The sequence below is a fragment of the Melospiza georgiana genome, chromosome 15, assembly GCF_028018845.1.
Source record: "Melospiza georgiana isolate bMelGeo1 chromosome 15, bMelGeo1.pri, whole genome shotgun sequence".
NCBI classification, from domain to species: Eukaryota; Metazoa; Chordata; class Aves; order Passeriformes; family Passerellidae; genus Melospiza; species Melospiza georgiana.
In genome coordinates, this window is record NC_080444.1 from 17,499,055 (window position 1) to 17,520,131 (window position 21,077).

Sequence of the window (21,077 nt, forward strand, 5' to 3'; positions counted from 1 at the left end):
CTAAATCCTTCCCTGGTAAATATTTCCACATTAACAAGATTCAGTTCAAAGAATCAATTTCAGTCTGTGTCAGCCAAGAAAATTTAATTAATTTTAAAAAGGAATATTCCTTTATTTAACCTCACGAGTTCTTCTGCTATCTATTCTTTGAAATCTGAATTCCCTAGCAATTCTTAAAATTAATTCTCACTTTTTGTCAGGTCTGGTACAGCCACTGGATTAGAAGTCAGTAGCTACTTCATCTGTAAACCTGTATATTAAAACGTTTCACTTTTAATAAAAAAATAGCGGAAGATTGCTAACACCACAGAGCCCCAGGGTAGATTAGAAAGGCAAGAAACAAAGGAGAAAATGTAAAGCTTTTTCTCCACTTCCAAGTTGCATGTCATTTTTCACGTGTTAGCTACTGGATGGAAAAGAACATGATCAAACATTCACAAGGATTAAGAAAGTTTTTGCTACAAGAAATTGGTCATTCACAATAATCCCCAGCTCACTGCAATAGGAAGACTCTAGTGTGCACAATTTTAAATCTAGAGCCTTATTTTTTATTCCAAGCTCTAGTCTAAAAATAAGGCTAAATTTCCAGTTGTTGACCAGCAGCTCCTCTGCACTTCTTCACCCACTATAATTAAAGGAAGTACTGCAGAAAACAGCAAGCAGAACTCACAAGCAATAAAATTTACACTTGTGGAACACACAAATGAAAGCCCTTCACTCCCTCCTGCCAAGGCTCTGGAGAGATTACAGACTTAATTACCCCAAAAAGTTACAGAGAGGATGAGGGAACTGCTCAAGGAGAAAAACAACTTGGCCTGATTTGACAGTGCTGCCTTACCACAAGAATTTGTCTTTCTTCTTGGTTTCTCCTAGTTCAATAAAATAATTATTTTAGCAAATACTGAGATGGTAGGGCCCAGCAAAACTGAGATACAATTAAATTAAGAAAAACATAAAAAAAGAAGACAATCTCAGAATTTATACAGTCCAAACTTTATGGCAAGACAGAGAGATGGCAGAGAGATGGAGAGACAGCAAGAGAGACATGGAAGAAAGAAGGCTGGAATTTTTGTCTTTGAACCTTTTTTGGCCACTGGAGCTTAATTGGGTGCCCTGTAATCCATTTAAGCACAGAATTCATCAAGTCAGAAAAAAATAGGGGCAATTATGTGAGCAATTTATGTTCAATAATGAAACGCCTCACCTCGTTCAAAAGAGCACACAAACACCGCCGTGTTCTTCAGAGAGGTGTCACAAAATGAGGCAGCTCTTTTACAAGGCTTTGCTGAAGGTCGTGAATAATCATCCCAAGAAAAGTAGGGGTGAACAAACAATGCTTCTTCGTTGCTAAAACTAGACGGATATTTGGCAGATTAATTATTGGACACCAGAAATGAAAAGTATGGCCCAGCTCTAAATGCAGGCCTCAACAGGTTCCTGGCTTGCCTCATTTTTTCCCTTCAAGGTTGTTCCTCTTTCTGGATAGATAGGCCTGAGAACTTCTTCAAGTTAAGATATAGGCAAAAGAAACTCAAGAGCAGAAATACAACTGGTTGTTCATTTTGCTGTACGGGTTCTGGTGCCTGTGAAGAGAGAACTGATGCATGCAGTACTGGATGAGTCTCTGCACTAAGAGTTTCCTGTGTCTATATGTATTTTTGTCAGAGAAGAAAGATGTTTTAATCCCTTCATGGCTAAGAAATATTTCTCATGAAAGGCCTTACTAGCATCCCTTGCAGAAGGAAAAAAGACGCTCACCAGACCCATTTCCTGAGTCAGTTCTGAGAGAACCGTTCCTGTTACACAATGGTCCACAATGCCCTATGGGGGAAAAAGACAGGATTGCTCAAACATCAGGCTTTGTAGTTACCATTTTCCAGAATTACTAGAAGCAAATTGCATTTAATATTTCCCAACATTTCTAGAATGAAGAGGAATTGTTAGGCTGAGACTTCCTAAGATGTTTAGAAGGCTTTCATGCCAAATTCTATCAACATTAATGGAACTAGACCTTTACATTTCCTAATTATCTCTGAAAAAACCCTCTCATCATAAATTTTAAGAATTGTCTGATAACAAAAATCCATCTGAAAACAGACTCCAAGGAATTGGAGTCCAGAAATTCACTCCTACACTTTTCTCAGAGATCTCAGAGGTTTAGTATTTTAGCACTTGAAAGTCAAGCTGCATGAAATTCAAACCATTAGAAAAAATTTAGCTGTGCACAGATTAAAAAGATCAGGGGGCACGCTCAAAAATGCACACTACCTATCAAAAAATCCATTCTCTTCCTTCCACAGTAGTTTAAAAAGCACTGGTTTGAACTGGATGATACATTCCATGTTTTAAAATCAGATAGAATGCAGAATTGTGCAATTAATTAACAACATTTAACTGTCTTCATTCAGCTATGCCAAAGCTTTTATAGAACAATTAAATCTGCTCCTTGTTGAAACAACTAAAACCAGCTGCCTCAAAATCAATTAGGCCTTGCCATTTAATCTGGGGAAGATCTCTGTGTACTTTCACAGCTGCAGTTTGCAGCCTCAGCTCCCCTGGTGTCCAAAATACCAAGTCATACATGTCAATATTTTCCTGCTATTTGCTGCAATCACACTCCTTTTTACAACTCTGAAGATCACCCAGAGTTCAGCTAATGAAAAATCTGGCTATTTACCAAGGGCCTGACTTATCCCTGTCCTCTATTTTGTACCGTCACTTGCACCAAAGCACGTAAGGAGAGATAATTTAGGGGAGCTCTCAGGCAATAGTTACATTGCTGCCCTATCTGCCTTTACATTTCACATTCTATGAACACTAGAATGTTCCTTAGATCACACAAACATGCAAAAAAAGAAAATGCACTCTTCCCTTCACTAGGTGTGAAACACTGTGTGCTGAATTATGAAGGGAGCTAGAAAAAGAAACTGCAGACCTGGCTGCTAATTCCTTTCCCAATATTAAATCCCACTCAAATTCACACTGGATGAACCTCAATCCAGAATGTTAATGTATATGTATTTGAAACTACCATATGCTAATTATTACATATATTAGTATTGTTTAGGGATTATTTATTCAGTTTTTATATAAAATTTAATTCACTAGATCTATGGTTTCATTTTCTTTTCTGCAGAAATTCTTAATTTAACTAAAGATATGTCTTATGAAACTATATTTTGTATTTAAATCACTGTTTTTAATGAGCTGCACACTGAAGAGTCACAGTGCAATCATTTTAATAATAAATGCAAACTCCAATTACAGTACATTCATAAAAATAACTGCAAAATCATGGAGAAGTGTATTTGAGTTCATTTTTAATAAACAGATTATTGCAACTTAGCTTTTATTGGACATTCCCAAAGTAATTCAAAAAGTACATTAACTTGAACAGTATTACAAACAAAGTAAGACTGAAAAGCAAATGAGAACCTCACTGGCAAGGAAAAAAAACCTGTTAACTTTGCACTTCCTTGCTGAGTTACCAGGATCACTAACACATGTGCACATCATGGATCATGCTGCAAGTAAATTGCCAAATAGCCTGAATTTTCCCATTGTTTCTCTTATCAGAAGGGGAGAAAGGCTTAACCTTCACACAGACATGTATCAGAAATGGATCAGGAGCTGAAGAAAAAGGGAGGCATTGAACACAATGACTTGATAACAGGGGCTGCTATTTTACAGCCACACTATAGGGACCGCTCTGAAAAAGAAAACCAAGCAAAAGCCATGGCAGCACTCTGAACTCTGTGAGGCATCAAACCCCACACAGGCAGCAAAACCACCCTGGTCCTTCCCATGGCACAATCTGTTTCAAGAAATGCACTTCACACCTTTCCCACCCCAGTATGAAACCAAGGAACATAACATGCCAATAACTATAAATGAAGCGGTCCAAAAAAAAAAAAAAAACCCTAAAAAGAATAGAAGAAATGAACAATGTTTCGTACCACCAAACCTTTTTCTTTTAAATGTCAGCAATAATGTCTTTGAAGATGAGCTGATTTTTCAGCACATCAAGCCATCCTAATTTTGTAATTTTAGAAATGATATTAATAGGAGCTTGATGACAAAAAGAACCAGTTTGGGTCGAGAAGCGACATAGTTCAGAATGTAACTTTTTGTAATGAAGTATTTCAAGATTAGCAACAAGTTTTCTATAAAGAATATGAGCTTAACAGTTCTAATGGAAACTTAAGCCATGGATTTTTTAAAAAAGAATTCATATGGTTAGCACAATAATTAACATTAAATCATTAAATAGAGGTAAATATTTAACAACACAAAGTACATTACATACACAGTCTTTATTCTGGGACACATGACAGCAGTTTTTGAATTCACAGAACACCAGCAGGTGAAAGAGCAATAATTCGTTCTGGTCCCATACAGTGGGCACTGATTATTTCACTCTGGAACAGCAGCTCTCACAGCCAGCTGTATTCAAGTTTTTACAACCAAGTCTCTATGACATTTTCTCAATTCAATCTTCATCTTCCCACCAGGTAATGGACTTTGCAGTGGTAGAAATTCTGCTCTAACTACCTTCAGACACCTCCTTTGTTCAAACCCTTATCAACAGCTGAAAGGTGATTCCTAAGAAAAAAATTGTGTCAACAGAGATGGTCTAGCAATCAAACAGGTGCTGGCTGCTTTAACTCATTTGGGAGTAGAAATAGACTCGAACAAGAAGTGGCATTTTTGATCACAAAGAACAGGAACTTTTTTTCCAAGGAACAGATTTACATCCTAATGGAAAACATTAGATAATGTTTCCCTCACACACTTGTGATATTCTCATAACACTCAAGAATAAGCTGAACAAAATTCTGTGGGTATTCCAATCCCACCTCTCTAGCTCCCTGAAGTCCCAGGCATCTCTCCTAGCAGCCCGTCAAAGTTCCAAGAACCAGAAAGGCTGGAGGCCCAGCTCTGCAGCAGCCCACCAGGCAGGCAGCCATGGAGCCAAGCACACTGGAAACCAGGGAGGTTCCTAACTTTGCTGACACAGAAAAATTCCCACAAACGTTTTGATTTTAAACTGAAAACACTCTATTAATGAAGTTCAACCAGCTGAAAACACTGAAAACACTCTATTAATAAATTTCAACCAGCTCTGCCCAAGAGCAACGTGACAGGCATAACTCCTGAATTGTCACAGTTGAGGGAAAAAAATTTAAATTTAGTGGTCCTTTTACTTGCCATGCCTTGTACTCAAGTATTCAAATAAATGCCAAAAATGACCTCTCTCACGCTGCCAGAGCCTTGCTGCCAGCAGTGGAGCAAAGCCACAAGGGACGCCACATGGCTGACACCTCAGCGGGCGTTTCCCGAAGCCCTTTCCCAGCCCCGCTTCCTTTCCCCGTCGTTCGAGGCCGTTCCAGTGGCTGATGCTCATCTCGGACACGTTCTGCAGTGTCTGGTTTTCGGGGAAGAAGAGGCGCAGGAGCCCAGCACGGCCTTCGGGGAGCAGCGGCTCGGAAGAGCAGGCGCGGCTGCTTCCCCCGGCAGCCGCCGTGATCCCAGGCGGGAGCGGGGAGCGGGGAGAGGGGAGAGGGGAGCGGGGCCAGGGGAGCGGGGCCAGGGGAGCGGGGCCAGGGGAGCGGGGCGAGGGCGAGGGAGAGGGGAGCGGGAGAGGGGAGCGGGGAGAGGGGAGCGGGGAGAGGGGAGCGGGGCGAGGGGAGCGGGGCGAGGGGCGAGGGGAGAGGGGAGCGGGGAGAGGGGAGCGGGGAGAGGGAGCGGGGAGAGGGGAGCGGGGAGCGGGGAGAGGGGAGCGGGGAGAGGGGAGCGGGGAGAGGGGAGCGGGGAGAGGGGAGCGGGGCGAGGGGAGCGGGGAGAGGGGAGCGGGGCAGTGGAGCGGGGAGAGGGGAGCGGGCGAAGGGAGCGGGGCCAGGGGAGCGGGAGAGGGGAGCGGGGAGCGGGAGAGGGGAGCGGGTGAGGGGAGCGGGGAGAGGGGAGCGGGCGAGGGACGGGCGAGGGAGCGGGCGAGGGGAGCGGGGCGAGGGGAGCGGGAGAGGGAGCGGAGAGGGAGCGGGGAGAGGGGAGCGGGGTGAGGGGAGCGGGGCGAGGGGAGCGGGGAGAGGGGAGCGGGGCGAGGGGAGCGGGAGAGGGAGCGGGAGAGGGGAGCGGGGCGAGGGGAGCGGGGCGAGGGGAGCGGGGAGAGGGGAGCGGGGTGAGGGGAGCGGGGCGAGGGGCGAGGGGGGGGGGGGGGGGGGAGGGGGGGGGGGGAGAGGGGAGGGGGGGAGGGGGGAGGGGGGGGGGGGGGGGGGAGGGGGGGGGGGGGGGAGCGGGGGGGAGGGGGGGGGGGGGGGGGGGGAGCGGGGAGAGGGGAGCGGGGCGAGGGGAGCGGGGAGAGAGGAGCGGGGCGAGGGGAGCACGGGACCGCCGTCGGTCCCGGCCCCGCGCACGTCCCGGCCCCCAGGCGAGCCCCCTCTCCCGCAGCACAGCCGGGGCTGCCGGCTCGGCTCCGCTGGCCCCGCCGCAGCCGCTCGGGCAGGGCGGCTCCCGGGCCCCTCCGGCCCCTCTGCCCGGCCGCGCTGCGCATCCCGCGGCCCCCGCCTGAGCGCAGCACCGCGGCCCCCAGCACCGCCTCCCTCCTCCCCCCGAGCTCCGGCCCGGCCCCACGCACGGCCCCCGCACCGCCCCAGCCCCGGGCCCGCCGGGCGCACCCACCTGGACGCGCAGCGCATCCTGCCCAGCCACGATCCTGCCGGGCCGCGCATCCTGCCGGGCCGCGCATCCTGCCGGGCCGCGCATCCTGCCCATCCGCGCATCCTGCCCAGCCACGATCCTGCCGGACCGCGCATCCTGCCGGGCCGCGCATCCTGCCGGACCGCGCATCCTGCCCATCCGCGCATCCTGCCCATCCGCGCATCGTTCCGGGCGGGCCCTGCGGGGGCAGCGGCAGGGCCGGGACCGGCCGGGGTGCGGGGGGTGCGGGGCGGACCGGACTGGGGGCGACACGGGCGCACACGGGCGGTGCCAGCTCCCCCCGGAGCGGCGCGGCTGGAGCCTCGCGATGATAAAGGGCCTGAGCAGGTGATGTTTCCCTGACGCTTTATTGACCACACTGCAAAGATTCCCATGTGAAGCCCGGTAGCCCCAAAGAAGGGGCTCACACCGGTAGAATGATGCTGGAAATGGAAATTGCTGTAGACCTGGAAGGAAAACATGAACTGGGTGTATTTTCTGGATTCATCTTCAGCAGTGAGGTCGAGAAACAATTATTATGACAATTTAATCAGGATAGGAGGAGTGGTTTCTTTGTACATGAACTATCACAGCTGAATCACTGAATCATATGCTTTTACACAAAAAACCTTCATTAACTGTCTGAAGCAAAATTAACGAAATGGGGTTAATAAATAAATAAATAAATAGATAAGAGCAGAGTCTGTGGATAGCATACGTACCTAAGTGTGAGTGAGAGCTGGGCTTCGTGTAGGATGAGCCAATTTCCAGCTCATCTGGAGGGTGTTTGCTCCTGGCCAAACACAGGTGTGGGTTTGTCCCCCTGGCTGGGTCTCCTGCCTGAGGTGATGGCTGGGCAAGGACAGAAAGGAGAGCACAAAGCTGTCCCACAGGGCAGGCAGGGAGCCCATGCTGTGTTCAGCTGCACAGGGCAGCCCTGGCACACACTTTATCAATCATTTCAGTCTCTGGAATACAGACAATTGCCCTTTCTATATCCGATTTCTGTCAGCTATATCCTGATTATTTTAAGGGGAAAAAAATCGCTCCAGCTAAAGAATTAATGGATTCCTAGACTAATAGTTGACACAACTTAAACACAGCAAGTACTAATATTAGATTGTGCAAGTATACCCCAGCCTATGTTGGGGTCTTGCCCAAAGGACCTTCTGCATCAAGAAGCGGAATTTCTTTAGCAACTTGTGTACAATTCCTTCACCTTCACAAGGGAGGGGGAAATGACATAGTGAAGATGCTTGTGTGACAGGAGGAAGCTGTGCTATGAACTTCAGACGTGCACGTCACAAAATCCAACAGTCTTCTGTGGAAGCTCAATTAAAGAAAGCTTCGGGTCTGCCTTGCAAAATACAGGACCAGGACTAATCCATCATTTTCAGCTCAAGCCTGGCTCATTTCCCACTGGGTGGAATAAACCTCCCTTCTTGAACTTGCTGTTCCTTTGGGTTAGTGAACAGATCTGTTGCTACAGGCAATGCATTCACAATGAGATTCCAGTCTACTGCTTAGAGAGAAGTGAACCTTCTCCGTGCTTTTTTCAATTTAATAATAAATTGCTCAATTAAAGCATATACACAAAACCAGCCATTTGTGTCCCCTCCTCTAAAAAAAGAAACTAGAAATTGTTCAAGGTACTGGTGTTCCTTTGGTTTTTTGCATCACACTGATATTTTTCCTAAAATGCAGTTTTCTGAAAGGAATGGCTGACAATTTACAAGAACTTATAAATTATATTAAAAAATACATAGAGAGAGAAATGCAATGTATTTAATTTGGAATTCTTTTTTCTGGGACTCAGCTTTTCTTAAATAGACATACTCCATCAGGACAAACACTTGCAGGTATTTGCTGGAGTTCTGCTGCACATTTTCTCATTCAAACATTCTTTTCTTTCTGTTTTTCATTTTCCATTAACAACAGCCAAAGGCCCTCAAGAATTCTAATTTCTTTCGATGGCTAATGATTTCAAGATTATTTTCTGTGCCATGTACTATATTATACCAATCTATATTGCCACCATTTAGTGATTACTTTAGTAATCTAATTCATTAATTTGCAATGCAGATCACAACTGATCTTGAGGATATGTTTGCTTATTAAATAGTTCCATAAAAAGTAATCAGTAATTTCTATCAGATAATTTTATGTTAATATATAGTGATAAGCAAAAAAAGTTATTAACATATCACAAGACCAGGAAGAGTCCATAAAACCAAAATCAATAGTTAAATATTAAGCCAGCCATTTCTATTCCTAATTAAAACTAATTAATCTTTTTCAATAACACAATGACACACTTTCTTCTCATAAGCTGACAATACCCCATGAAGCCTGAAATGAGATAAATTATTCTTTGCTTGTTTGCTGGACAGAGGTCAATAATACCTCAGGGCAAACACTGTCTATAGCCAATTTCTTAAAGAATTTCAAACTGAAAAGAAAAATCTTTCTGATAGCAAAAAAAGGGCACAAATAGCACATTAAAAGAAGAATTTGCGAGGCATTGTATATGCATTAAAAATTGTGCACAGTGTGCGTGTGCAGTGCCCCTAAAGGCTCCCTGTCCTGGAGAGTGCAGAGAGGGCAGCTCTGTGTGCAGGGCACTGCCCGGGCTGCTCGTGCCACAGCTTCTGCCGCCTTGGTCCTGAATGTGGTCAGACATTTATTGCTGTTCATCTGCCCTCAGCCAGTGGGAACCAGAGGTGTAAGAGCAGGGTTGGTGTTTTGCATTGCCCATTAACTCAGAGCCAGCCTTCATTAATTAGTTAACACAAGCAATCGGAGCAATTTCTCAGGGTGCTCGCTCAGCCCTTGGAAGTGCTGTGCTTTTGACTCCAACTCCTTTGCTGTCTGGCTCATGGGTCAGTTGGAACAATGTTCGTGTGGTTCTGCTGGTTTGCTGCTCTTTCCTGGCAATGCTGATGGCTCAGGGATGGGGGTAACTTGTTCACAGCCCCAGACAAAGCACAGATCCCGGCTCCAGAGTGCAATCCCTGTGTGTTTGGAGGGCCTGCATTGAGCTACAGAGCAGCTGCTGCCTTTTTACTGCAGGAATTCCCACCAACCAGCATCCTGTTTGGGGAAAGATCAGGATCCCAATCCCTGAACTGCCCCAAGGGTGCTGGGAGGGAACCATTGCTGTGGGCAGCAATGCAGGAGCTGCTACAAGAAGGAGCCCAAAAGTGTGCTCAGAAGTTTGAATGCACAAGGAATCTTTTCTGGCTGTGTTTGAGTATTGCCTGTAAGACAGCACCTACTGCCTTTGGACCATGATTGCTCCACGTATCTATTAACAGTAAACAAAAACATCCCCCAAAAGACACATAATTCACCTTTGATGAGACACAGAAAATTTCATATGAGAAGGAAAATCCTGCTGAAACTTATGAGAAAACATGAACTAAGGAAATTAAAGACTGTTTTGCAACTTCCAAATTTAGGCTTGTTGCCATGTGAACAACCTCTTGATATTTCTTAGTACTTTACAGAAAAAAAGAAAATTGATAGAAAATAAAAATTTTGTTAAACTATTGGCATTTTTGCTGAACAAATTAGAATGTGTGAAAGAAATTAAAAGATAATTTAAAAATTAATATAAAAGTTTATCCCTTTGGCATATTTCGTAAGAAGGTGCATGCTGAAGCATTTTATTTAATAGTCTAAATATATGGTGTTACAACTGTTCTTACTTCTGGTGAGTAGCACGATACACTTCATCCAAAGCTGCATTTCAGGAAGGTGGATACACAACTAAGTGTGCATGTTATCACAGGAGCCATTTACAGAACAGAGACTACTGGTAAATATAACAGTGTGAAAGGATTTGGACAAGAGATGTATAAAAATTATTATTCAGAATTGTTTTCATTATCGTAGTTCCCGGATTCATACTCTTCATCATCTTCCTCATCAGAGGTGTCATAATACTCCTCGTATTCAACGCTGTAGCTTGCACTTCTACTGCCAGCAGTGAATGCAAATGCAGGAGATGGGCCTGCAAGATGTAATTGAATCCAGATTAAATCAGCTGAAGAGAGGAACACAGAGGAAGGATTTGTACAGCAAACCCAGATTTTCTGAATCCTTGTTATCTATGAAAAGGACTGCGGTTTTAGCCGATACCTCATACCACTGAAGGTCATGAGCAAATTTCTATATAGAATCATGGAATCCCAGAATAGATTGGTTTGAAATGGATCTTAGACCTCATCTTGTTCCCCCCCCTGCCATGGGCAGGGACACTTCCTCTGTCCCAGGCTGCTCCAAGTCCCGTCCAACCTGGCCTTGGACACTTCAGGGATGGGGCAGCCACAGCTCCTTTGAAAAACCTGTGTCAGCACTTCACTGTGCTCTGAGTAAAGAATTTCTTCCTAACATCTAATCTAAATCTCTCCTATTTTAAACTATTCTCCCTTGTCCAGCCACTATCTGCCTGTATAAAAAGTCCCTCTCCCTCCTTCTAGTACTCCCCCTTTAGGGATTGGAAGGACTCTGAGCCTTCTCTTCCCCAGGCTAGACACCAGAGGCTTGTCTCGAAAGCAGAGGTGCTCCAGCACTTGGAGCATCTCCGTGGCCTCCTCCGGGCCCACTCTAACAGGTCCATGTCTTCGCTCTGCTGAGGATATGTTGAAAATGCATTTAATTCCTAATACTAGTAAACTATCATATCAGTCTTCCGCAGTTCCTGTGCATCTGCAAATATTCCCAGAGAAAATAAAGCTTTGAAAGCCACTTATAGAAACTGGATGAGTGACACACTCCCCTAGCCCAGGAGGTAAATATGACAACACATTTATCCTGAATTTGCCAGGAAAACCATTTCTCTGTGGAGGAGGGCTGGGCACAAAGCAAATCAATAGCAAAGCTATTTCTTACATCTTTTGAACCACTCTCATTAAGGAACAACAACTGTTTCCTTCCTAATTTTATGAAAAATAAACAGCTAAGCAAACCTGCCATGATTCAAAGACTCCCTCAGTTACCCCAGCTGTTGTTCTGGGTCCTGCTAACATCAAAGGATTTTTCTGGGATAAGGACAGTGGAATAATGTGTCTCAGCTGTATGGCTCCAATCCACAGCTTTCTGTTTTCTGGAAGCCAGGATAATTTGCAGCAAAATATTATTATATAAACCATTAGGGGATAAAGTAAAATAAAAGCACACAGAAGAGTGAAAACCTGGTCAGTTTTGGGTAATTTCTGCCATGCTTCATCCTCATTCCAACAATCCTGTCCTTTGCATCCTGCTTGTATGCATTTTTATAATTTGACATCCAAATAATAAAAAAATTACCATCAATGACTTTCAATCTTGCAGAGGCATATGTTGCACCATGCTTATTTTTGGTGTGGCAGATATAAATGCCTTCATCTGATTTTTTGAGGCCTTGAATCTGCAGCCAGCCTGTCACACCATACTTCTGAGGCCCACCTCTTGCCTTTGAGAAAAAAAGAAATGGTTGGAATTAAGTAGCTGGGAGACACCATGATGTTTCTCAAAATAATTGTGGATGGATTAAATATCATTACAACTTTTGGGTATTTTTTAATGCCATCATGCTTTGATTCTGCTTATTCTTGCTGAATTGTGTTTTACCTTCTTGCTGCTGTGCACCTGTGAGTTCATGCTTTCCTCTCTCTGCTCTTGCACCTTCACTGCCCTGCACAGTGCTCACGTTCCTGCTCCCTCCAGGCCACTCTTCCCAGTGCTCCCCCTTCCCTTGTCCCACTTGCTGCTTCCCCAGAGCATCCCAAGCTCAGGATGAGATGGGGAATTGTTAGGGCCGAGGGGGCTGACCAAGCTGACACTCAGCAGCCAGGTTTAAGGGTTGTCATGGCATCCCATGGGCACTTTCACACTTCATGACAGTTTCAGCTGGCTTGGGGTAAAGCCTCCTAAAGAGGTGTAAGTGGTACCCTGGCTGTTCCTTCTGCTGGGACTGCCAAAGCACTGACAGAAATCACCATTCTTTGCATAGTCACAGGGCCCCTACTGGGAATCTATTTATTCCAACAGTGTTGTGTTTTGTAGGAGGAATTCACAGATTAACTGCCCTGTTCCTGCTCCCAAACTGTATGCAAAGGTAAATTCAAGTTTTACCTGAACGGAGACGTGGGTATCATCTCCTGGCAGAAACATTTTATTCCCCTTTTTTTTCCATTCAAGCTGTGGCATAGGATAGGCTGACACCTCACAGCCAAAAATGACATCATTGCCAGTGTAATTCTGGGCATCCTGAGGTGGCATAGAAATAACAGGAGCTGCAAAGAGCCAACAAGGTGCTTTAGGAGACAGTACACAAAGAACACAAATAAAAGATTTACACTAATCCCTGCTTCACAGGCTACCATCAGATTGTCTTTACCTTTTGGGTCCCACACACTGCAAAGAGCCACATGATTCCAAGCACCTTTTAAAGCTCAGAAAACCTTGTGTCTGTGTTTCTAAAAATGCTTATTCGGGTCTGTTTTCCCCCTTGCAGATGACAGTGGAACCCGAGCTGACATTGAGGGTTTATTTGGCCCCGTGAGCTGTCAGCGTGGCCCAGGCTCAGCCCCCTCAGCCGAGCCACCAGTGCCTGACCTGGGCCTCAGAGGGAACCACAGGAAATCCGCAGCACATGAGGCACAGAGTGATTTGATTGCGTGACAGCTCTGAATGTGTCACATTTTGGTTAGCTGAAAGGGAAAACACTGCTATTGCTGGCGTTTTCTGAGTACATCATTGCCTTGAAGCTGCTAAACATTGTCAAGCACTGTTATCCACGGAAGTCACAAGTTACAACGGCATTAATGAATTTTACATTTATCCTCAATTGCTATTGATGCCACCCAATATTGGTGTTACGAATGAAAAGGATTGAAATTCAATTATTTCTGTAAGATTTCATGTTATGCTTATTATACTTGTTACATTTCCACTTGTTTCCTCATGTTCTCGCACCGTCACCCCCTCCAGCGTTTATTGATTTCCTCGGAATTCTCCTTTTTCCCGTTTCCAGAAGCCAAAGCTGCCGGCAGCCACGAGAGGGAGCCAGCCTGGGCTCGGAGGCACCGGGACCATCCCCGGCGCTTCCACCCCGATGGCTGCGCATCCATCCATCCATTATCCATCCATCCACCCATCATCCATCCATCCCTCCGTCCGTCCCTGCGCAGCTGGAGCGGCTGCTCCTCTCCCATCCCAGCACAGACCAAACTGTGGATGCGCTCTTAGCACAGAGCTCCTGAGCTGGAGATCTCTGCTTTTTCCCCCTGACCTATTTGTCCACAACAAGAAATATTTTGCCTTCTAAAACCTATTTTCTATTTCCAGACCAGTGCTCAAAAAGGAATGCATTTTCTGGGTGATTTGACTTGTGCTGGATGTTTTTTTCCACACATCCCAGATGCTTGAAAATAGAAACTTCAAGTAAATAATTAATATATTTTTACTTGCAGTGTTTGAATCAATACCTAGATGCAGCATTTATTCTTCAGCATTTGAAACTTTAACAGCCTGTTCCATGTTTTCGACAATTTATAACAACAATTTCAACAAATTTATAACACATTTGTCAGTTTTTAAGGATTAGTGCATGTGCAGAAAAATGTTAAATGCTTCCTGATTAAAATTAATGGCAAAAAAAATATACAGCAAATGATCAATTTTCTCATTTATAAATGTCTCATTAAACAATCTTGCTACTCTTTAAAGGTAAGGTTTTTCAAACTGGGAAACTTTAATCCTTAAATGCTTGTTCTTTCATGAGAACTGCATATTCACAATCTATTATTTCAAAAATCTTTATTCAAATGAGTATTAACTGAATATCTTGGATGAGAATGCTTTTGCTTGTTTTTTTGCTTTTGTTTTTTTTTTTTTTTTTGCCTGTGAACTGATCACAGAGGGTCTGATATTAAAGTATATTTTTAAATCTTAAAATTAATTGAAACCCCATTCCTTTTAAATATACATCCACTGTAGTTAAGCCTAAAATGTACAGAAGAAACCAAAAGTCTACACTGACTCACAGGAGTTTTTTAAATTGTTCCCACACGAGGCAGTGTAAAAACCTTTCCAGATGTTGCCCAGTGAATATTTTTGTTGTGCTGCCAGCTCAGGTGTGCTGTGGATCCCTGCCAGCACTGAGGTGTGGCCAAGGGCTGGGTCCTGTCCCTGTCACCGTCCCCAGCCGTGGCTCAGCCGCCCACGGGAACACACCTGGAGTCTGGAGCATACAAAGGCCTGAGTTAGGAATCCTCATTGCAGCTGTCCAGCACTGCCTGCCGTGCACTAGGACAATTCCACACTAGGAATGCTCCTCTTTCCATGAACTGCCAGGAGAACACAGCAGACAGGTGGGAAACACACAGGACAGCTGGGTCCCAGTCCTGCAGCTGAGCCCAGGGCGGACAGGGCTGGCATCCCCTGAGACGAAGCTCACAGCGAGCAGCAGCTCTGATGGGACCAAACTGCCCTTTCTCAATGCCAACACACCATCGGTACTTTCACTGCCCACCCAAACTTCAGAAATAAAATACTACAACTGTTGTATTCGTATTTCTCAAATCCCGTACTGCACCAAGCTGTTCTTCTCTGCAGCACAGTCCTTCATGTGTCTTCTCAGGGGCTCCTCCAGGGCTCTCGGCCCACCCCTTTTATCCCAGTTATCTTCACGAGCCAGAGCTGCTGCCCAACTAAGGACTTCACAGCTGCAGCTCATTTAGAATAGCTAGGACCCACTTATGCAATACATAGATTTTAAAGGGGCTCTCAGGGACTCTCACTACATTTCCCCCTTTTTCTATTACTGACAGATATTCAAATACAATATAGATATTCAAGTACAATACACATTTCCTTTACATGTTTTATCCCGAGACTCAAAGGCCTCATACACCACACAAGTACAATACACACATTCCCCCATGACTCAAAGGTTATGTACAACACACACAGCTTCTTGACTCAAAGGCCATATTTCTCGCAGCTCCTGGCTGCCACAGCTCCTTGGTTCAATAGCTATATTCTTCTGCAGCTCTCAGGCTGCTACATCTATCTTCCACAGTTCTTCATCAGGCTGCTAGAGCTCTCAGGCTTCATACCTCCATCACGTCGGGGTCACCAATTGTTGTTGTTATCTTATTGTATTTCATATTTCTTGAGTCCCATACTCTTGTTATGATATTCTTAAAGTCCATACCTTCTAGCTGGTTTTCTACCATGCAGCTCCTCTCTGCTGTGCAGTTCCTCATGGCCTCACAAGGGCTCCTCCTGGGCTCTTGACCCAACCCCTTTTATCCCAGTTATCTTTGCAAGCCACAGCTGCTGCCCAACTAAGGACTTCACAGCTGTGGCTCATTTAGAGCAACTAGGACCCACTTATCCAATACATAGGACTCTCACTACATACAACCTCGCAATATCATTTTGCTGTGTTTTATGGAAGAAAATTAAAGTAACATTCTACAATTCAAACAGGAGTTTATAAATTTTTTTGAGTGTTTCAGGTTTTGTGTTCAGACAAATTCTCCCATGATATCTGTGTGTATTTTGCTTGCATAACTGACTAGAAACAGAGCTGTACTGTTATGATAACATGTCATTTTGATTCCTGGAGTAGATAATTTTTTTTTGATAGCTAAGGTAAGCGTTCTGGTGTCCTGGTGTCCAGAGCTGAATGGGCAGGAGCTGCTTCTTTCCTTTTACAGTCATGAATTATCCCTCTGTGTTATAGGAGATGTAAACCAGGAGCCAGGAAAGGTCAAAATACTGTTTTACCTTTCACAATCAACCTGACATCACTCCAGACCAATTAATTATATATTTAAGAGGATATTTTTTCTCATATTGTATATTATTAATTTTTGCTAATCTGTGTCTGATTAGATGGAAATGGCAGAAATTTTTGGGTCTTGTTTATTCGTTTTTACTCCAAAATTTACATTTAAAATAAATCATGTGACACAGCTAAATATAAAGAGAATCACTGCTATATTGTTCTGTTAGTTCATTAAATTATCAATGAGAAATGTTTCAATGTGAAATGGGGATGGCTTAAGTGTGGAGAATCTGTATATAATCTGTGTATATAATCAACGTGCTTAGAAACCTTGGTAAATTATTGGATAAACTGATCAAAACTAGTTTTCAGGAAAAGAAATAATTTTTCCATGTTTTTTTTAGTGAGCTAGGCCTTTTTCTTCTCATTTTTCTGGCAAGAGAAGAAAGATGAAAGGCTGTACTCCTCTGATGAAAGGAGTTTATTGTTATTTATTTATTCATTGGTTGCTGTATACAATTAGTCCATTTGGCATCAAGAGGAAACAGCAGATGCTTTGAAGGGGAGAAAAACAAAACAGAGTACTTTGAGCCGAGTGAAGGTTATATTTATAGCTTGGTACCAAAGCCCCACAGCGCTCAGTGTTTGTTCCGCATGCAAATCGCCCTCAGGACAGCCCGTGCTGCGGCGTTTGCCGCTCTCCGAGCCAGGCTCCGGCTGCCCCTTGTCACCAGCTGTCCCCGCAGCGGCGGGGCCGGAGCGCGGTGCCCTCGGGGCCGGGCCGGGCCGGGCCGGGCCGGGCTGGGCCCCTCCGAACCCCTCCGAGCTCGCTCCGAACCCCTCCGAGCCCCTCCGAGCCCCCTCTGAGCCCTTCCGAGCCCTTCCGAGCCCCCTCTGAGCCCCCTCTGAGCCCTTCCGAGCCCCTCCGAGCCCCCTCCGAGCCCCCTCTGAGCCCCTCCGAGCCCCCTCCGAGCCCCCTCTGAGCCCTTCCGAGCCCTTCCGAGCCCCCTCTGAGCCCTTCCGAGCCCCCTCTGAGCCCCCTCCGAACCCCTCCGAGCCCTTCCGAGCCCCTCCGAGCCCCCTCTGAGCCCCTCCGAGCCCCTCTGAGCCCCCTCCGAGCCCCCTCTGAGCCCCTCCGAGCCCCTCTGAGCCCCCTCTGAGCCCCCTCTGAGCCCTTCCGAGCCCCTCCGAGCCCCCTCTGAGCCCCTCCGAGCCCCCTCCGAGCCCCCTCTGAGCCCTTCCGAGCCCTTCCGAGCCCCCTCTGAGCCCTTCCGAGCCCCCTCTGAGCCCCCTCCGAACCCCTCCGAGCCCTTCCGAGCCCCTCCGAGCCCTCTCTGAGCCCCTCCGAGCCCCTCTGAGCCCCCTCCGAGCCCCCTCTGAGCCCTTCCGAGCCCCTCCGAGCCCCCTCAGCCCTTCCGAGCCCCCTCTGAGCCCCTCCGAGCCCCCTCTGAGCCCTTCCGAGCCCCTCCGAGCCCCCTCTGAGCCCCCTCCGAGCCCCTCCGAGCCCCTCCGAGCCCCCTCCGAGCCCCGCGCTCCGGCCGGCTCTGAAGCTCCCGAGCCAGCGTGGGGCGCGGCGGCTCGAGGACAGGAGAAGGACATTTGTGACCCCAGGCATTTGTGACCCCAGGCATTTGTGACCCTGGGCATTTGTGAGCCCGGGCGCTGCCAGCCCAGCGCCCTGCCCAGCGCGGGCACGCTCCAGCCGGGCGCTTTCCTCCGCCACAGCCTCTTTAACTAAACCGCGGCTGTGAACTTTGCGCAGCCTTCTGTGCAATTTAAAAAGCTGAGCCGTGAGGATAATTCTCTGCATTCTGGAGAGAGGCTCCAGATTTTCCGGGGAGCCAGGGAAGCAGTGGGAAAGCGCTGGGGGTGATGGCTGCATGCAGAGCAGAGCGGAGCAGCCAAGGTCCCTCTGCTGCTGGAGGAGCAGCAGCGCGATGCGCCTCGGGGGCGGCTGGGGGCTGCTGGATGACACCAGCATTAAAAGTGATAGTACTTCCAAATTAAAAAGTCTCTTGAACCGGGCCAGTTCTGTTAATTAATTAGAGGGACCGCTGCTTTAAGCCTGTGTGCTGAGCAGCTGCCGCTGCTGCAAAGTCACCGGCTCTTGCTAAGGGAGGGACGTTCGGGCCGGAGTCTTGCCGGAGGGGTTATGCCACAAGAACTACTGCTACTGAGTCCCAAACAAAGACTCCATCCCAAACTAACAGACTTGCAGTTGTACTGCAGGCTGGCATGCATGTCCCTTTCCTGACAAGCCTCATTTCACACCTTAATACCCTGATAGCAAATAAAGGATTTTCCAATGGACCCTTCTCCCTCAGCTAGAGGAAAAGGAAAGAAGCCTGATATTAATTGTTCATTGTTCAACACTTTTTCTAAGTAGTCAATATCCCTTGTTCATTCAATATAAAACCACAGCATACAGTCTAAGACTGCTATAGAAGAGCAGGTGAAGTACACCCAAGTTACTCCCAGTCCTTTGCCAGAGCTGCAATTTCAGATTCCCGGAGCTGTGACCCACAGACCTCTTCAACTTAATTTGAGAAAATATTTGATTATCTTAAAACCCCACGGTAGTTTCTCTTTTAGAAAAAAAAAACAAACCTCTTCACATTTTCATTTTATAGTCATGTCTTGAGTGATAGATGCCCAGGAGTAATGACTTGTGGTAATGCAAATAAAGGGAACAGCAAATGAGCAGGGAGCATGCCCTGTATGCCCACCTAAGAATCCCTCCACTAACAAGGGACAGAGACAACTGTGCACTTTAAGAGTCCTTTAGGGAAATTGTTTCAGCTTGATTCTGTTCTGCTATTTGGATTTCTCTTTCATGGGTTAGCTAGATTTTATGATGATTCTGAATTGGACTATTTGGAGCTTTTTGGTAAAAAGAACAGAGCTGTTAATTAAACCCTATCTTCTTGTATTGCCCCTGCTTCACTGCTTACCATGTATCCTCACAGGTGGATACACACATGCACACATGTACCTGTGTGTGTATATGTATACACAGGATATTTATTTATTTATTTATTTATTTATTTATTTATTTATTTGAGATCTGCTTTACTATCACCCCTCTTTAAGTCAGTCCTGTTACAATAATAATCATTTGCCAATTCCTCCCAGACTATCCTGTTTACTGATTCTCAACTCCCTATGCAACTTCTGTGGAAAAAAAAATCATACTCTGATTATAGTAATCATACTCTGATTATTCAGAACAGACCCACGTTGTAGATTGATGCCTTTTTAGCTACCATGAGATTTAATCCACTAGTCTAATATAGAGGCTTATAAAAGACAAGATTTAGTACCAGATGCTGAAACACATTTTTAACACAAACTAGCACTATAACAGAATAATGATAATTGTAACAAAACCACAGTATTAGTTTAATGAAGTTAGGCTAGAGTAGTTAGTAACACGTCTGAAGATAGGAATCAGCTCTTTTTTTCAGTTTGGAAGTGCCTCTGCACACATTACCTGATTCACATGGCCCTTTATGTTTCATGCTGATGTTTCTTTTCGCAGCATAAGCCTTGTTGAACTGACAGATGTTTTCATAGGTTTTCCCATCAGATCCACAGATGCTTTCTTGAGATTTGCAAACACACTGGGGTTCAGGGACTTCCCCAAACCTTGCTTCATCAGCATCCAGCCTGCACTCGAGGTGATCCCCACACTGCCCATAGAAATGATTGCCCTGGTCCAAGTCGCAGATCTGACCTTCCACGTTGGCGCATTCCGGGCAGCAGCCGCAGCGATCCAGCACAGCCCCGGCTGGACAGTCCTTTTGCTCAGAGCAGAGTGCCAAATCACATTTTCCACAACTATCGCCTTCCCTCAGCAGCCTCCACCAGCCTCTGTGGTACAAGGCAGGGAAACTCTGTGAAACCTGTACCAGTGCCACCAGCACTGCTGTAACCATCCGGTGCTTCATCTCGAGAGTGTAGCAAAAAGCAGAAAAGGTCCTTGGAGTAAAGCCAGGGAGAGGAAAAAAAAAAGCAAACCAAAAAAGGGCAAGCTAGTGAGAGAAAAACATCACAATCCTGGTTTTGTTTTAGAATATAAGCTGTACTCGGAACACTGGCTTTAAGAAAAAATTAGTATCAGATTCCTAATCTGGAACTGATAATAAAAAGGCATAAAAACCCAGCAGCTTTTCCCTAATGCAGTTTGGAATGTGAGTACTGCTTGCACAAAGACCAAACTGCCCCTTCTGACAGCTGAGCTGAAGCTCTCTGAAAAGCTGTTTGCTCCATGTCTCATTGAGCCAAATTTGCAAAGCCTTGCTCTACTGAAACATTACATTGCAGCTATTGTGGAAAGGGGAACAGGGACAAGGAGTGTGAAATCAAAAAAGTCTCTGCTATGAGTGGCCCTCCCCTACATCAGGCAAAACAGATGTCCACAAAAAGATAAATATGTGTACAAAGTAGCACCCAAAACCCAGTGCCCTGGGGCTTGGCCAGTACTCTAGAGACTAGAGCTTGGTGCAACATCAAATGTGATGCATTCCTGATCACAGCTAAGGGCTCTGAATTAACACTTTATTTACAGGCTCCATACAAGCAAGAGGCAATCCAAGTCAGC

The 21,077-nt window shown here is 45.8% G+C and overlaps 1 protein-coding gene and 1 long non-coding RNA gene across 3 annotated transcripts in view; both read right to left on the reverse strand.

Annotated features, from left to right (window-relative positions):
- Window positions 1-6,709, reverse strand: part of LOC131090010 (uncharacterized) — a 79,185-nt gene extending 72,476 nt beyond the window's left edge. For both annotated transcript variants that reach the window (XR_009115287.1, XR_009115286.1), the window contains exons 1-2: window positions 6,679-6,709; window positions 1,725-1,821 (exon numbers count right to left, since the gene is read on the reverse strand). This is a non-coding gene — a long non-coding RNA (uncharacterized LOC131090010). The remainder of the gene's footprint in view (window positions 1-1,724; window positions 1,822-6,678) is intronic.
- A 3,636-nt stretch (window positions 6,710-10,345) lies between these two features.
- LOC131089827 (kazal-type serine protease inhibitor domain-containing protein 1-like) lies at window positions 10,346-20,918 on the reverse strand. The gene is made up of 4 exons (XM_058034800.1): window positions 19,968-20,918; window positions 12,814-12,974; window positions 12,007-12,151; window positions 10,346-10,708 (listed from the first exon to the last, which is right to left on the reverse strand). The coding sequence occupies exons 1-4, from the start codon at window positions 20,422-20,424 to the stop codon at window positions 10,563-10,565; spliced, it is 909 nt and encodes a 302-aa protein (XP_057890783.1). The 5' UTR covers window positions 20,425-20,918; the 3' UTR covers window positions 10,346-10,562.
- Window positions 20,919-21,077: the final 159 nt, after the last annotated feature.

Excerpts from the sequence above, each read along its gene's own strand:
- LOC131089827 (XM_058034800.1), bottom strand. The coding sequence starts at position 20,424 with ATGAAGCACCGGATGGTTACAGCAGTGCTGGTGGCACTGGTACAGGTT. Across the intron at positions 12,975-19,967 it reads TAAAGGGCCATGTGAATCAG|CTCCTGTTATTTCTATGCCA; the intron begins GTAATGTGTGCA and ends GGCTCTTTGCAG. Across the intron at positions 12,152-12,813 it reads ATACCCACGTCTCCGTTCAG|GCAAGAGGTGGGCCTCAGAA; the intron begins GTAAAACTTGAA and ends TTTTTCTCAAAG.